Source organism: Malaclemys terrapin, chromosome 9, assembly GCF_027887155.1.
Source record: "Malaclemys terrapin pileata isolate rMalTer1 chromosome 9, rMalTer1.hap1, whole genome shotgun sequence".
NCBI classification, from domain to species: Eukaryota; Metazoa; Chordata; order Testudines; family Emydidae; genus Malaclemys; species Malaclemys terrapin.
Window position 1 is genome coordinate 81119230 of NC_071513.1, and position 16831 is coordinate 81136060.

Below are 16831 nucleotides of genomic sequence, written 5' to 3' on the forward strand. Positions count from 1 at the left end.
CTACATTCAACTTTTGTGAAATTATTTCAAGAGATCGGGACTTGCCATAGCTGTCATTTGTAAATGCAGTGAGAGCATTCCTGCAGCAGTTTGTTGGGATAGGATGTCATCAGTTATCCGGTCACATGATACAGATTTAGGCCTCAAATGGTATTCATGTGGATCCTATCGTAGGATGAGGGCCTCACATTTTCACAATCTTCTGAACGTGCACAATACTCGTTTGCCACAGGTGAAAATATAACAAAGACTCTATCCAATAACTGCCAGAAAACAAGAAATGTGCAGATAACCTTCTACCTTTGTTGCCTATACCTTGACCTAGGGCCAAGTAAGTCTCATAATAGATATTCTCAGCAGGGGAGAATAATTTCAAATTATGCCAGTTAGATGTTACCTTGGAGATTTTGGTCATTGTCCTGAAGGTTCACAGATTGTAAAAGCAAATACCCCTACTGAGGAATAAACATAGATACTTGCCTGAATTCCAGAAAGAAGAAGCAACCAAATGTGCTGCTGCAAAGAAATAAGGCGCCAGTTCTGGGAAGACTCAAGATGGTGACCAACAAGCCGAACAAGGGGAGCTAGAAATAATGATACAAGAAGTACCAGACCTCAGCATTGTTGTGGATGCTGCGGTGATGTGCACAATATTAAATACCAACCATTGGGAATTACATAACAAATGTCATGTCCTGCAAACCTTCCTACAGCCCCCTAAAAACATCCTTTCTCCCCCCATAGACAACTTCAGTAAACAAATCTTCACAGCAGAGTACCACCTCTCTGTAAGAGAAGAAGGGCAAATCCCCAAACAATAAGGTTGTGCAACAGGAGGGAAAAAGTAAAGGGTAGTAAAAATTGGGACCAATTAATCTGTTTCGTAGCCTTTCCTGAGCAAAACTACAACCCTTGACCTCCTACAGTTGTTGGCCTCTTTGCCCTCGGTGACGTTCATTCTCCAATTTAAGAGGAACTAAGCCAAAATTGTTACGGATAGCCAAGCCAAATACCTTTAAGAGGACAGCAAGAAAGCTGAATAGTTACAGTGACCATGAGACAATCCTCACCCACCAATGATAGGAGAATGGGAGAAATACTCTTTCTTCAGGATGTCTTGACTCCATCTACACACTGACCAAAGCCCGCTAATGCTTCAGCCGAGTTCTTGGTGCCTAAAGAGCATGGCATATATTTATTGCCCTTCAGTCTCATTGATGGCTGTATGACCCCACTACCTAGAAATACACCCTTATTGACCTCTCGGTGACCCCATCTGCATCCAAACTGATCAGCAGCGACTTCTGCATGACCCTGACTTCCCCCAGTGTAGCTCCCACATGTGACTCCACTAACTGGGTAATCCGCCTCATTAACCCACTACCTGCAGACAATCTTTTCTGAACCCCTCCAAGACCCTGACTACTTCCAAAATTAGCAGTGGTTACCCCCTACTACTTTCCAGGCTTACTTTCCAATGTTATCCCCACTGCCTTGATATTCAACATCATTGACCCCCTGCATGCCTCCACTACCTTCAGACATTCACTTAACGCCCCCCCGCTGCCAAAATAGTCATCTGTGACCCCACTGCCCTGATACGCAGTCTCATTGACCACACACACACACTCACTCCCTCCATTCACTCCTTTCTTGACACCCTGAGTATCACCTCTTTATTCCCTATCCACTGCCATTAGCATACTATTAACAGATTTTTGAAAAAACATTCTCTTAATGCAAGCTAATTTGAGGGTTCATTTAGAAACATAACTGTTGCCATAGCAGAAGACATCAGTGGCCCATCTAGTCCAGTACCAGGTCTCTGACAGGGGCCAGTAGCAGCTGCTTCATAGGAAGAAACCCTACACTAGACAGTTTTTCTTTGAGCGCTTGCTCATGTGTATGCCACAGGAGGTGTGCATGCTTGCCAGGTGCACCCAGGCCGGAAATTTTTCCCCTAGCAGTACCCGTAGGGGGAGCGCCACTACAACCCCTGGAGTGGCGCCTCTATAGCGCTATAAGGGGAGCTGCGTGCTCCCCCCACCCTCAGTTCCTTCTTGCCACCAGTGAGGGTTTGTCGCAACTACTGCTCCAGCTTTGCTGCAGCTCGTCCCAGAACTTGTCATTCGTTGTTAGTGGTACCCGTTAGTTCAACAAGTTTCAGTTCAGATAGTTAGCATTTAGGCCGGGGCACGCCCTGGGCCCCAGGTTTAAATTATGCAACTCTTGCAGGCGTTCGATGCCCAGAAGTGACCCGCACGCTGACTGTCTCCGCTGCTTGGGTGAATCCCATATTAGTGACCACTGTAAGATCTGCAGGTCCTTTAAACCTAGAACTAAAAAAGAAAGAGACATTAGACTTTGGGCTCTTCTCATGGAGTTGGCACTGGCCCCAACCCCGGTGCACCAAGCGGATTTGGCACCGGGCACCTCGTCTTCGGTGCGCAGTGATCCCCCGGCACCTTCCCGTGCCTGGCACCGCTCTCCGTCTAAGAAACAGAGAAAGTCTCCATCCTCAGCGGCACCAAGAGAAAGCAGGGAGAGAGGCTAGACTCACATCGGCAGGGCCAGTGCAACCACTAGGCGAACTAGACGGCTGCCTAGGGCGCCAAGTGGTTGGGGGCGCCAAAAAGCGCGCTCAGGGGAAGCAGGGGAGTGGAGGTGAGCTGGGGCAGGGGGGCATGGGGAGGGCTGCCCGCAGCAAATAACGGGGGGGGGGCATGCAGGGGAACCACTCCCCGCCCCAGCTCACCTCCGCTCCACCTTCTCCCCTGAGCACGCCGCCCCGCTCTAATTCTCCTCCCCTCCCAGGCTTGCCGCGCCAAACAGCTGATTGGCGCAGCAAGCCTGGGAGGCGGGAGAAGTGGAGCGGCGCCAGCGTGCTCAGGGGAGAAGGTGGAGCGGAGGTGAGCTGGGGCGGGGAGCTGCCGCAGGGGGGTGCTGCGGGGCGGGAGCTGCCACAGGGGGGGCTTCCCGGGTGGAGGGGGGCGGGGAGCTGCCGCAGGGCTGGGAGCAGCCGCGGGGGGGCTCCCCAGGCGGAGGGGGGGGCATGGAGCTGCTGCAGGGCTGGGAGCTGCCACAAGGGGGGGCTCCCGGGTGGAGGAGGGGGGGGCGGGCTGCTGCAGGGGGGGGCCCTCCCCTGAAGACTGTAGCCAGGCGCAACCCTGCACTCACCGCATGGTAAGTGGAGCAACTCGGTCGCAGCCTGGTCCGTTCCCCTGGCTCTCAGCCGCACCGCTGGCAAGTGCTGGGGGAGCAGTTCCCCCCTCTCCTCTCCTCTCCCTCCTCCCCCCAAGCTTGGGAGCCAGGGGAACAGAACAGGCTGGGGCCCAGGCCCCTTGGGGGGCAAACGGGGGGCCGGCCCCAGGCTTCCTTGGGGGAACGGGGGGCTGGCTACTTTCTGTGGGAAGTAGAGTGACCCGGCCCCAGTCTGCTCCGCTCCCCTGGCTCCCAGGCTTGAGGGCAGGGGGGAACCGTCCCCCTGCACGCGCCGGCAGCGTGGCTGGGAGCCAGGGGAGTGGAGCAGGCTGGGTCCAGGTCACTCCACTTCCCACAGGAAGTGGCCAGCTCCCCTCCCCCCCCCATTCCCTCTGGAGGCCTGGGACCAACCCCTCCCTCCTGTGGAAGCCTGGAGCGGAGCCCCAGACAGCCCCCCCACACACACTATCCCAGGGCCGGGGCTGCCTCCTCCACCCCAACCTGCACACCCTCCACTTGACAGCGTGGCTGCTCAATGGCTAGATGCAGAGGAGAGAAGGTGTTCAGACGTATCCTCCTAGAAAGTAGGAAGCCATCCACCCACCGAGCCTACCTGGCGAAGCGGTCCAGGTTCTCCAGGTGGGCAGGTGAGCGGGATACTTCCCCAATGTCTGCCCCGCTCCAGCTTATCCTTGAGGACCTCCTTCACCTTAGGACTCAGGACCTGACGCACTCCTCTATCAGGGTGCACCTGGTGGCTATATCAGCGTTCCATCTGCCGGTCCAGGGCTGCTCGATTTTCTCCCATACCATGACCGGGCTTTTCCTCAAAGGGCTAGACCATTCCTTTCCATACGCTAGACCCGCCCCGTTCCTCAGTGGGATCTAAATTTGGTATTATCCCCCGCCTCCTGGGGCCCCCATTTGAGCCCCTAGCCACATGTTCATGGTCTCACCTTTCATGGAAGGTAGCCTTCCTCATGGCTATCACGTCAGCGCGGCGGGTTTCGGTGCTCAGGGCCTTGACCTGCGACACCCCCAACCCCCACAGTCTTCCACAAGGACAAGGTACAGCTCCGCCCACACCCTGCATTCCTTCCTAAGGTGGTCTCCGCCTTTCACATGGGCCAGGACATCTTCCTACCTGTCCTCTGCCCCAAACCTCATGCATCTAGCGAGGAATGCCACCTCCATATGTTCAATGTGTGCAGGGCACTGGCTTTTTATCTGGATCGGCCTAAGCCGTTCCGCAGGTCTTTGCAACTATTTGTTGCTTCAGACGAGCGCTATCTCCACCCAGAGACTTTCCCGGTGGATTACATTGTGCATCCACACATGCTACGACCTGGCAAGGGTTCCCACACCACCTATTGTGAAGGCGCACTCGACTAGGGCTCAGGCCTCGTCGGCTGCCTTTGTGGCCCATGTCCCTCCCAGGACATTTGTAGAACCGCTACCTGGTCCTCAGTGCACACGTTCACCTCGCACTATGTGATTGTCTCACATGCCAGGGCTGACGCTGGTTTCAGTAGAGCTGTGCTTCAGCCAGGGAATCTGTGAACTCCTACCCACCTCCATCAGACATAGCTTGCAATCATCTACTGTGGAATACACATGCGCAAGCACTTGAAGAAGAAAGGACAGTTACGTGTTCCCTAACTGGCATTCTTCAAGATGTGTTGCTCATGTCTATTCCACATCCCGCCCTCCTTCCCCTCTGTCGGAGTTGGTCTGGCAAGAAGGAACTGAGGGTGGGGGAGCATGCTATAGAGGTGCCACTCCAGGGGGTTGCAGCGGCACTCCCCCTACAGGTACTGCTAGGGGAAAAACTTCCAGCACCGATGCATGTGGCGAGCACGCACACCTACTGTGGAATAGACATGAGCAATACATCTCGAAGAACACCAGTTACGGAACAGGTAACTGTCCTTTATGGATGACTCGGCCCATAGGGGAAGTTTTTTCCTTGATTCCCAGACGATTAATGTTTGTTTCACATGCTGAAGGTTTATCACCCTAGAGGATATTACAGTATTATATAATTGTAGATATAATTATCAATTGAAATGCCTCAGCATTTTAGAATCCCACTAAATCCAATTATAGCTTGTGGCAATGAGTTTGGTATTTACAGAATGTGTTGTGACCCAAAAAAAAAAAAAAAAAAAGAAAGGGGAGAGGGCAAAAGTGAGAGTGAGGTGGGGTGATTTTCCTGTAGTTCATTTTACAATGTGGATGCCTCCTAATTTTATTAAAATGTTGCCTTGGTCTTGTTTTACGAGCGAATAAATAGGAGTGCCTGACTTACGCTCAGTGCCATTTATTATTTGCGTCTATCATATCCCTTTTTATGTGTCTCCTAGCTAAGCTAAATAGTTCTAGCCTTTCCAGTCACTCCTCATAATAAATTTACCCAGATCACTAATCATTTTTGTTGCTCTTTTAAATAAATAAATAAAAAAGATGGGAATTCGACCATGTCTATTCAGGAGTCTAGCTTTTCGAATTTCTTGCTTTGCTTCTATTGAGCTAATTTAGACAGACATTATTAATGAAGAATGAATAGGCTTTATGTTTGTAAAAATAGAATGGAGACCTACATGGAAATGAGCCACATATAGGAGCATTTACAGCCCACTCATGAGAAACAGCAATATTATTTGAACATATTATTAAAAATTTACAATTGAGACATTATATTTTGATCTTCAGGAGGGATGAGATTTTTCACCCCTGCTCCAGCTCCTATATGCTGCATAAAAGGGCTGGAGCAGCATGAAACCTGGAGCCAGTTGAGAAAAGATTTCACTGATGCTGGCACTGCAAACAACAGCCAGAAGGCTGTCCTCTGAGGACCCTCCTGCAAGGGCTACAAGGCTGTGCAATGAGCAGGGCTATGGCACTGTGGAGGCTATTTGACTGGCTGCTGTAACTTAGGGTATGTCTACACTACCCGGCGGGTAGCAATCAATCTATCGGGGATGGACTTATCACATGTAGTGTAGCCGTGATAAATCGATCCCTGATCGCTCTCCTGTCCACTGCTGAACTCCAGCACGGCGAGAGGCGGAAGCAAAGTCGACGGGGGAGCCGCAGCAATTGAACCCATGCCAGGAGGATGCGAGGTAAGTCAAACTGATATTTAAAAGTAGGTTAGATAAATGTCTATCAGGGATGGTCTAGACAGTATTTGGTCCTGCCATGAGGGCAGGGGACTGGATTCAATGTCCTCTCAAGGTCCCTTCCAGTCCTAGAATCTATGAACTAAGATACGTCGACTTCAGCTATGCTATGCTCGTAGCTGAAATTTCGTACCTTACGTCGATCCCCCACTCAGGGTAGACCAGGCCTTAGACTGACTTCCAGGGCTAGGAGCAGGAGCAGCTCAACATTGGAGGGATACAAAGATAGATTTTAGGCACCTGTCCCCCTACACTTGTGAATTCTGTGCTTTGCTTCTAAGGCCAAGTCAACCTAGCTAGGTTGCATAGGGGATATGAAAAATCCACACTCCTGAGCAATGTAGTTAATTTGACCTAACCTTCAGTGTAGACAGTGCTATGTTCTTCCAGCAACCTAGCTCCTGCCTCTTTGGATTAACTACAGTGACAGGAGAATCCCTCCCATTGCTGCAGAGAGTGGCTATGCTGACGTGCTTAAGTGTAGCCATAGGCCAAGAGGCACAGCACACAATTTCACCCCTGGCCTCTGTAATGAGAGAGCCTTTAATTTTTCAATGCGCAGACTGCAGCCTCACACAACAGACAGAGCTAGGTGAAGCCTGTGCCTTTTAGCCAGAAGATGGCAGTTAGTCAAACAGTGATACACACTGGTCAACATGAGATCATATGCTACATCCACTGGGAAACATGGCAAGATGCTGAAGCCCATTCCTATTGCTCACCTACAGCTATTTAGCAGTACTCCTTCAAATATTTTCCATATAGTTAATACTGTGCATTTAAACAAGATTTGCAGCACTTTAAGATACTCACTTCCAGATCTACTTCTAAGGTCCTTGGACAGTTCTAGTCCTTGGAAAGTTTGAGTTAGAAGAGGAAGATGAAACTAAACGAACTGCGTATGTATATTGTGGCTAAATGACAACTCTGGGTGACATAATAACCATCTACAAGTATTTAAAGGCTGTAAACACCTACTAGTTCCCCAAGCAGACAGGGCACATTTTCTATAGAATAAGAGGTAGAAGGCATTTTTGAGTAAAACGTAGGTAAACAAGTTATCTTTCATAATTTCAGTGGGAGCTGTGGGCGGCCATGCAAATATAAACATATTAATCACGATTGTGCAATTAAAAAAATTAATCATGATTAATCTCACTGTTAAACAATAATAGTATACCATTTATTTAAATATTTTGGTTTTCTACATTTTCAAATATATTGCTTTCAATTACAACACAGAATACCAAGTGTACAGTATTCACTTTATATTTATTTTTATTACAAATATTTGCACTTTAAAAAAACAAAAGAAATAGTATATTTTAATTCACCTAATACAAGTACTGTAGTGCAATCTCTTTATCATGAAAGTTGAACTTACAAATGTAGACTTATGTGCAAAAAAATAACTGCATTCAAAAATAAAACAATGTAAAACTTTAGCGTCTACAGGTCCACTCAGTCCTACTTCTTCTTCAGCCAATCGCTCAGACAAACAAGTTTGGTTACATTTGCAGGAGGTAATGCTGCCCGCTTTTTGTTTACAATGTCACCTGAAAGTGAGAACAGGCGTTTGCATGGCACTGTTGTAACCAGCATTGCAAGATATTTACATGCCAGATGCACTAAAGATTCATATGCCTCTTCATGGTTCAATCGCCACTCCAGAGGATGTATGTCCATGCTGATGGGTTCTGCTCGATAACGATCCAAAGCAGAGCGGACCGACACATGTTCATTTTCATCAAGAGAGTCAGATGCCATCAGCAGAAAGTTGATTTTCTTTTTTGCTGGTTCGGATTCTGTAGTTTCCGCGTCGGACTGTTGCTCTTTTAAGATTTCTGAAAGCACGCTCCGCACCGCATCCCTCTCAGATTTTGGAAGGCACTTCAGATTCTTAAACCTTGAGTCAAGTGCTGTAGCTATGTTTAGAAATCTCACTTGATACCTTCTTTGCGTTTTGTCAAATCTGCTGTGAAAGTGTTCTTAAAACGAACATGTGCTGGGTCATCATCCGAGACTGCTATAACATGAAGTATATGGCAGAATGCGGGTAAAACAGAACAGGCGACATAAAATTCTCCCCCAAGGAGTTCAGTCACGAACTTAATTAATGCATTATTTTTTTAATGAGCATCATCAGCATGGAAGCATATCCTCCAGAATGGTGGTTGAAGCAGGAAGGGGCATACGACTGTTTAGCATATCTGGCATGTAAATACCTTGCAAAGTCAGCTACAAAAGTGCCATGCACTTTCTCACTTTCAGGTGACATTGTAAATAAGAAGCAGACAACAGTAGCTCCCTTAAATGTAAACAAACTTGTTTGTCTTAGCGATTGGTTGAACAAGAAGTAGGACTGAGTGGACTTGTAGGCTCTAAAGTTTTACATTGTTTTGTTTTTGAGTGCAATTATGTAACAGAAAAAATCTACATTTGTCAGTTACACTTTTACGATAGAGATTGCACTACAGTACTTGTATGAGGTGAATGGAAAAATACTCTTTCTTTTGTTTATCAAAAATAATATAAAGTGAGCACTGTATACTTTGTATTCTGTGCTAATAGAAATCAATATATTTGAAAATGTAGAAAAACATGCAAAAATATTTAATAATTTTCAATTGGAATTCTATTGTTTAACAGCGTGATTAATTTTTTTTCATCACAGTTTATTTTTTTGAGTTAATCACGTGAGTTAACTGCGATTAATCGACAGCCCTAATGCAGATACAATTTTTTGAGTAATTTGTCATATTAAAACCAGATTTTAAATGTCTATGCACCAATGTGAGTACAAGAAAAAGCTTATTTAAACTATTTATTGAAAATATTGTAATTTTAAATTATTCACAACAACTGGAAGTTACAAGTCACCAGAGTAGAGGAAGGGTATGCTGCTAGTTTTGGGGCACGTCATAGAGTGCGATCAGGGTGAAAGAAGGCAAGCTTGATTGCTGATAATTGGCACGGAGGTATTTTCATAGGGGTGCTCTTCTTTCTTCATTAGTTGGTTTTCAACAGCTCTATTCCCCCTTCTTAAAGGAATCCTGTTTTCTCTTTTAGGCACCAGTACATTCTACAACTTTCCAAAGAGAATTAATGATTTACAATGGAATCTATGGCTCTACAAAATCTCAGAGACCCCCAAATTACATCAGCATCTCCGAGATGAAGGATGACCCAAACTCCACTAGGTGCACAAGACAACTAGGAAGCTGGCCGGAAGAGAAACTGCCCATTTTCTGTGTGCAGCTCTAATATGTCTTCACTGTAGCTCTATAAAACACTACATTGTAGAATATTACTACAGCATCAACTTATACAGTGACCAAATGGCTGGGCATTTGGGGAAATATCATCACTCACAAGATCTCTTTCTGAGGAATGCAAAATGTTTTCCATTACTTTCCTATTTAAAAAAAAATAAAAACCAATTTTTATTTACATGTTTTTTAAAAAAAGAGAGACACTCTCTCACACCCAAAATGCTACATTTTTGATTATTTAACCATAGTACATTGTTACATTATATTTGGGATCAGGCAATGCCAATCCATCACTACCTCAGCATAGACTCAGATGCAGATTCTTTCAATGACTGCTTTGGTAACAAACTCTGATCCTTTGACCTGCAAAACATCTGTTGCCCTTCTAGAAAAAATGTTGTGTCTTACTTTTTTGAACTAATGCTGCCATTCTTATAGTGGCTCTGCCTATCAGCAGCAGAAGCAGCAGCAGTTTGTTTTCTCTGTGTGACATTTAGCCTTCTAAACGCTTTCATCCATACAGTTTTTCTAAGTACTGCAACAATGACAGGAACAAAACTGATGCCAATTATTATCCAGATAACATTACCCAAACTGCTGCTCCACATACTTACCATAGGCTTAGACACTGGAACAGGTCCACTGTCAATGCTTCCTCCATATCCTCGGAATTTACAGTCTGGAGGGGCCCACCCATAGTTACAGTGGCAATTTTTAGTATTGGTGCATACTCCCCTACTGTTGCATTTTTTCTTAGCGTCACAATCTAAATTCAAATGCAACACACTTGTACATGTCCTACTAAGGCAAATTTTTCCATTACCACAAATCGTGCCATCTTTCACTGCCCCAGTATCAATTACATCAGTCCCAGCATGATGGTCTGTACCCCAACACCAGATATGACCCATGGGCGTTTGTACAACAGTACTATGTTCCTTCAAAGGAGGTATTTTTTTTACATTTTTACACTGAATCCTTCCACACAAGACATCACTGATTTTACATTTTTTGTAATTTGCTCCAGTTTCACCACCACCACAATTGCCAAACCGGTCACCTCGCGTGTTCAGGTTACTGAAGCAACTTAGAGGGGCTTTTTGTGCCCCTATTCCAAAGATATCTGCACATTGTTTATTGTGGTTATGGCAGCTTCCCCGATAACAGTAGCCCCTGTCACTGCATGGAGTTCCATCTTGTACATACACATCATCATGGCACCACTTTGAAGTCCCATTGCAATACTCAGGAAGGTCACACTCATCAACAGCTGGTCTGCATAGTTTTCCTTCAGCAAGAATTTGACACTTTTTACAGCACTTTCCAAAAGCACAAACCATACCTGGTTTCAGTTTGCATGTGGACTGACAACACAAGTCTTTTTTGCATTCCAGTTCTGAGCCACAATCACATTCCTCTTCCCCTTCCACAACCTTGTTACCACAGTGCTTCCTCCTAAATATTCTGCTGGGCGCTGGGATGTTATATAGGCAGAATCCAGCGCCATCACGGAGGAGATTAAAATATACTTCACGACTGCAGTCACTGAATTGATCGGTAGTTACATGCACAGCAGCCATGATGCAGCCAACAGTTCTGTTACAATGACATTTATCATGGTCATGATACATGCCAAGATTATGACCCAACTCATGTGCAACAGTGACTGAAAAAAATGGCACAGAAGCAAAACGCCACGTGACAATGGATGCTGCATCGGTCACAAGGCAGATGCCTCCTACATATGCCCTCCCAGCACGCCCTCTGTATATTTTAGCCATAAATAGCTGTCCAGCATCATGCTGCAGGCGACGATAGAGCACATCATTCCTCCAACGGTTAAATTCAGTAAGAGCATTGCCTATAGTATCGGGTAATGTGATGAGGTTGTTTTCTGTCCAGATCTCTAGTCCAACCAGGATGACATGAGCCCCCAGAGCACGATAAAAGGAGTCCACCATATTGATCACTTCGAGGACCTGGTTAGTCAGGAGGCTTTCATTCCTTCTATAAAGGATGAACTGCTCTTTCTCCACCACCACACAGAACTCAATATATGTGGCATGTGTCCATCCGTGATGTCTGGCTGCCACAGTGGGCCCCGCGTCCTGGATCTTGGTTCCTTGGTGTTGCAGCTCCTCAGTGGTCACCCCACATGAGGCAGGCGTGCCCCCCACTTCTCCCAGCCGATAGAGGAGGTGCTGGCAGGTGGGGGAGGCCTTGATGGGCTCGATCCCGTAGCTCGTCCCCTCGAGGCGCAGCAGTCCCCGCAGCCCCCCAGAGCAGGTGCTGAGCACCACCAGTGACTCTGGGGCACCCTCCACGTAGCCCTCATAGTAGCAGTGGCTTGGGATGAAGGGCTGGCTGGTCACCAGCTCACCCCGCTCGTAGGTAAACACAGGGAGGTGGCCGGCCAGGAACAGGCCCTTCTGCTGCAGGTGAGCAACCAGAAGCCTCCCACCCACCTGCAGCTGGTAGGACACCTGCCCTTCGGCCTCCCGGCCCGCAGGAGGCGCCAGCCGCCGAGGCACCGTCACCTGGTAGCGGGGAAGCCCTGTGGTCCCACCACGGCCCGCGCTGGGCAGGAGGGACCCCAGCAGCAGCGGCATGGAAAAGCCCGCCCACAGCGGCCCTGCTGCCGCCATGACCCGGCCCCACGCGGGGAAAGAGGCGGGAAAGAAGCGAGGGCGGCTCCTTCAACCGCTTCCTCCCGAAGCTCCTGCGAGCGCGGGCGGCGGCTGCTGGTTCCCAGCACCGGGGCGTAGGGCACCGCTACCCCCGCCCCTCCAGCCGGCTCCAGGCGCCGCGGGGAGCGGGGGGCTCTCGGCCTCCCACCGCAGCCAGCCCGCGCCCCGCTCAGGCCAGAGCTGCCCCGTCCTGGCTGCGGGAAGGGGAAGGGGCCGTAACGGTCACCGAGCGCCCGTTGTTAATCCCGCCCGCCCCAGCGCCTTTCCCCTGGGCTGCCGCGGGAGTGTGTGTGCGGGGCACGCAGCGTAACGCCCGTTTCCTCGCCCCGTGGCGGGAGCCAGTTGGGCTCCCGCGGGCGCTCAGGCCAGCTGGGGTTTAGGTGCGCCGCGTGCGGGGCATTCAGAACGGCCAGGGCGAAGGCGGTAAAACAACGCAGCTCGCGCCCTCTGGAGCTGCCTTAGGGCTGTTCGGATTTTTTTTTTTTACTGACCCTCTTCCAGCCTCTCTCTCGCGCCGGTCTCGCAGCGGATTGAGCCCCTAAAGCCCAGCTCCTGGAGATGGAAGGTCCTGAACTGCCTCCCATTGTGCTGACAGACCCGCCTTCATGCAGCTGAAGATGAGTATCCCTGTTTCATGGTACAGTCAGTGTGAGATTGTCAACTGCAACATACACCTTGTTTCCTAGAACTAACGCTCTCTCACTGTTATAGCCTCTAGGAGTCTTTTGTGCAAAGCCAGAGTATTTAAGCTTACAAATCATAGACAGTACTACAGGGGTGGTAGTATTGTAATGTGGAGGTTTGACATACACACTAGAGGTGAGCATGTCTCGTCCATCACATCACACAAGACGTTTTCACAATCACTGGAGTTTTGTTTGCACTCACATTGGCTGATATGTACAGTGCTATTGCAAGTTACTATATGTTGCACATAGATTACTTATGGTTTTTCACTCACACTCATGGATAAATTTATCGCTTTCATGTTCACAGAAAAATCTGTCATACGTTCACCTTGCATAGGATGTGGGTTACTGACCAAGTGATTTAGGGGTCCATAGCACTTTGAAAAACACCTAAAAACCTGAGACTGTAAACTCTGTGAAGGTGAATATCAAACTCAGAGTACAGGGAACATGGATCAAAACAGGACCAGGGATGACCACAAAGATTTAAAAATTTTATTAAGAAGATGTTAAAAAAAGTTAACAGAATTTGAGCATAGAAATTTCTGGTTATCAGGGAATAACGTACAGATTATCGAGGGTGCAAAGTTTGGTTTAAGATAAAGTGGCATAAGGAATACATAATCTGCAATATCCCCACTTGGGGATAAAAGGTTGATGGGTCAAAGTACAGGCATTGAGATATGAGGGTATGAACGTCATAGAGTGGCTATATTCAGGTGTGGAGTATAATGAGTGGATATGATGAGGAGGATGGATTGACCCTCATTTGGTGAGATTTAATGTTCAGGGAGTTTATGGTTCCAGTTCATACGATACAACGGAGAAGGTCACTTGGTCCCTTTCTCGTAGTGGGAGAACGAAGTCACTCTGGCTCACGCCTCCTGGTACTGTCGGTGTCCGGTGATATGCTCGATGTAGATGTCCCTGGACCATCGGATGGCGTCTGAGACCATGAGGCGCCTCATGAGCCGTGCGTAGCGTCGACTGAGCCCGCAGGTCCGCAGCACATGCTCGTTGCAGGGGTCCCAGACGCCCAGGGCTCTGACAGTTAGGGCGTCCATCTGCACCTCGTAGCCCTTCGCTCTCAGGGTGTCAGCCAGGGGGCGTACTTTTCCATCTTATGAGCTCGGGCTTCGCGAAATGCTGGGGTCCTGTTCCCAAAGGAGACAGTGACGTCAACGAGGATGATCTTTTTCTGGGCCTCGTCGGTGACGACCATGTCAGGTCGTAGCTGTCAGTACCGGGGATGGTGCAGTTCACGGAGATCTCCCCCAGGTGTGGCGCGATGGCTTTCACCAGGCGGTTCTGGATGGCATTGTGGCGCAGCTGCCAGGCTCTGGAGTGGGGTTTGCAGCTGCATAGGACGTGTGCCAGGGTCTCGTTGGAGTAGCCGCACTTCCTGCAATGCTTGTCTCGGTTCCCGTGGTGGACGGCTCCATTGAGCGGGACACAGTTGAGCTGGGCACAGTGAAAAAAGTGTTTTAAGGAAGGATTTGAAGGAGGAATGTTGGCAGATAGGAAATGAGTCTGTTCCAAGAACATAGGGCATCGTCAAGGAAAACACATTGCTGAGAATGGGAGCAAGTAAAAAACAACAACAACAACAAAACAGTGTGATGGGTTCAGTCACAGAGACCCCTTGGGACTGTCACCTGATGTGCTAAGACTACGTCTGAGCCCGTTTTCCCTGGCAACTTGAGACTTCAGAATCCTGCCTTGTTGAGCCAGACACGCTAGCCTGCTGCAAACACAGACACAGGTCTGAACCATATCCCCAAAGCTGCCGACTTAACTGAAAATGGCTTAGCAAGTGCTTTTGTCTTTAGTACCCAGACGCCCAGCTCCTAATGGGATCCAAACCCCAAATGAATCCGTTTTACTCTGTATTAAGCTTATACAGGGTAAACTCATAAATTGTCCGTCTTCTATAACACTGATAGAGAGAAGTGCTCAGCTGTTTGCTCTATCCGGTATTACTCACTCAGGGTTAATTAATAAAAAAAAGTGATTTTATTAAGTATAACAAGTAGGATTTAAGTGGTTCCAAGTAATAACAGACAGACCAAAGTAAGTTACCAAGCAAAATAAAACAAAACATACATAAGCCTAATACATAAAAAACTGCTTACAGATAAAATCTTACTCTCAGAGATGTTCCAATAAGCTTCTTTCACAGACTAGACTCCTTCCTAGTCTGGGCCCAATCCCTTCCCCTGGTACGGTTCCTGTTAGCTCCAGCTCAGGTGGTAAGTAGGGAAATTTCTCATGACTGGAACTTCCTTTGTTCTGTTCCACCCCCTTATATAGTTTTGGCACAAGGCAGGAATCTTTTGTCTCTCTGGGTCCCCACCCCTCCGTCTAAATGGAAAAGCACCAGGTTTAAGATGGATTCCAGTACCAGGTGATACAAGAATGATACATTTATACAAATAGGATGACCACATTCAGTAGATTATAAGCTTTGTAATGAAAACTTACAAGAGACCATTTGCATGAAGCATATTCCAGTTACATTATATTTACACTCATCAGCATATTTTCGTAAAATCATATGGAGTGCAACGTCACACACAGAAGTAGCAAGGATAAAATGGAGTTAGATAACACATAGGAAGAATTGTAGGTTGAGCTCAATGGTAAAGAACCCTGAAAGGCATTGCAGGAAGGAAAAGTCTGCATCGCCTTCCTCCATCACTAGTGTCTGCTATCTTCAGAAGCATGGGATTAGTCACTGAGGTATTTTTAAAAAATACCATCAAAAACAATTTTTAAACTGATTCAGGACCATGAATTGTGTAGTCTAGCAGTTAGAGTCTAGCAGTTTATAACAATTATAATGGCTCACTCTTATACAGTACTTTTTGTTTAGGTTATTTTCCATGTTCTTACATTGTACTCATATAATGAGCCTCCTACTGAATGAAACCATGAATCTAGCAAATAAAAACAGACTTAGCGCAGCTTAGCTACAGAGATATTCTGAAAATGTTTCAAATGCTTTAAAGTGGAACTACTCTGATAAGTGATGGTGAAAATTGCACCTTTTTACTCAGTAGGTCTGTAGTGTGGCCTTTAGATTTTAAGGTGTGGTGTTACCATGTGTGAGCTAATACATAGTAATAAATATGTTTAAGTTAATGAAACTCAACAAGGTAGCCATTCATCAAACAGCATGCCAAAATAATGAAGTCTGGCTCCGCAGGAATGACAAGCCTTAGTGAAAGTCATCAGGAAGCCCAGATTAAGAAGTTCATTAGTAAAGGTAAAAATCTATGGAAGTAGGTTTCTGGAATATTAGAACAATGGCTATCACAAGAAAAGACGTGCAGCTGAAGAAAGAAATAAGACATATATAATCTTAAAATCCTATGAGCAAGTGAATGTCAATGGCCAAGACCTGAGAAAAAGCAATTCAAAAATTAAAATAAAGCCATAATATATTTGGGGAGGCAAGATGACTACCACTCAAAGAGTCTAGCACTAAATGACTTCCAAACCAGACAAATTGCTTATAGACTCAGAGCCAACTGCTCCAAGCTAGGTTTCAAACACAATGTATGAAAATCACAATTCTACAATGTTACACACCAATGATGAAAACAACGTTGAGATCCATTCTGCATTTGCCTATGAACTCTGGCAATATTCTCAATCATGACATCTGCTTAGTATTGGGGAACTTCAGTGCCAAGGTTGGGGATAACAGAGAAAAAGGAATGGGCAAGACTGGCCTTGGTTCCCAAAATAAGAAAAGTTAAAGACTGGTGTCAAGGCTGATTCCCCATTCTGGCACTTTG

At 47.1% G+C, this 16831-nt stretch overlaps 1 protein-coding gene across 1 annotated transcript; it reads right to left on the bottom strand.

Moving 5' to 3' along the window:
- Positions 1 to 10017: 10017 nt before the first annotated feature.
- LOC128843480 (disintegrin and metalloproteinase domain-containing protein 21-like) lies at positions 10018 to 12300 on the bottom strand. The gene has a single exon (XM_054040346.1). It carries the CDS (start codon positions 12298 to 12300, stop codon positions 10060 to 10062), a length of 2241 nt encoding a protein of 746 aa, XP_053896321.1. The 3' UTR covers positions 10018 to 10059.
- Positions 12301 to 16831: the final 4531 nt, after the last annotated feature.

What these genes read in the sequence shown, in the direction of transcription:
- LOC128843480 (XM_054040346.1), bottom strand. Translation starts at nt 12,300, where the DNA reads ATGGCGGCAGCAGGGCCGCTGTGGGCGGGCTTTTCCATGCCGCTGCTG.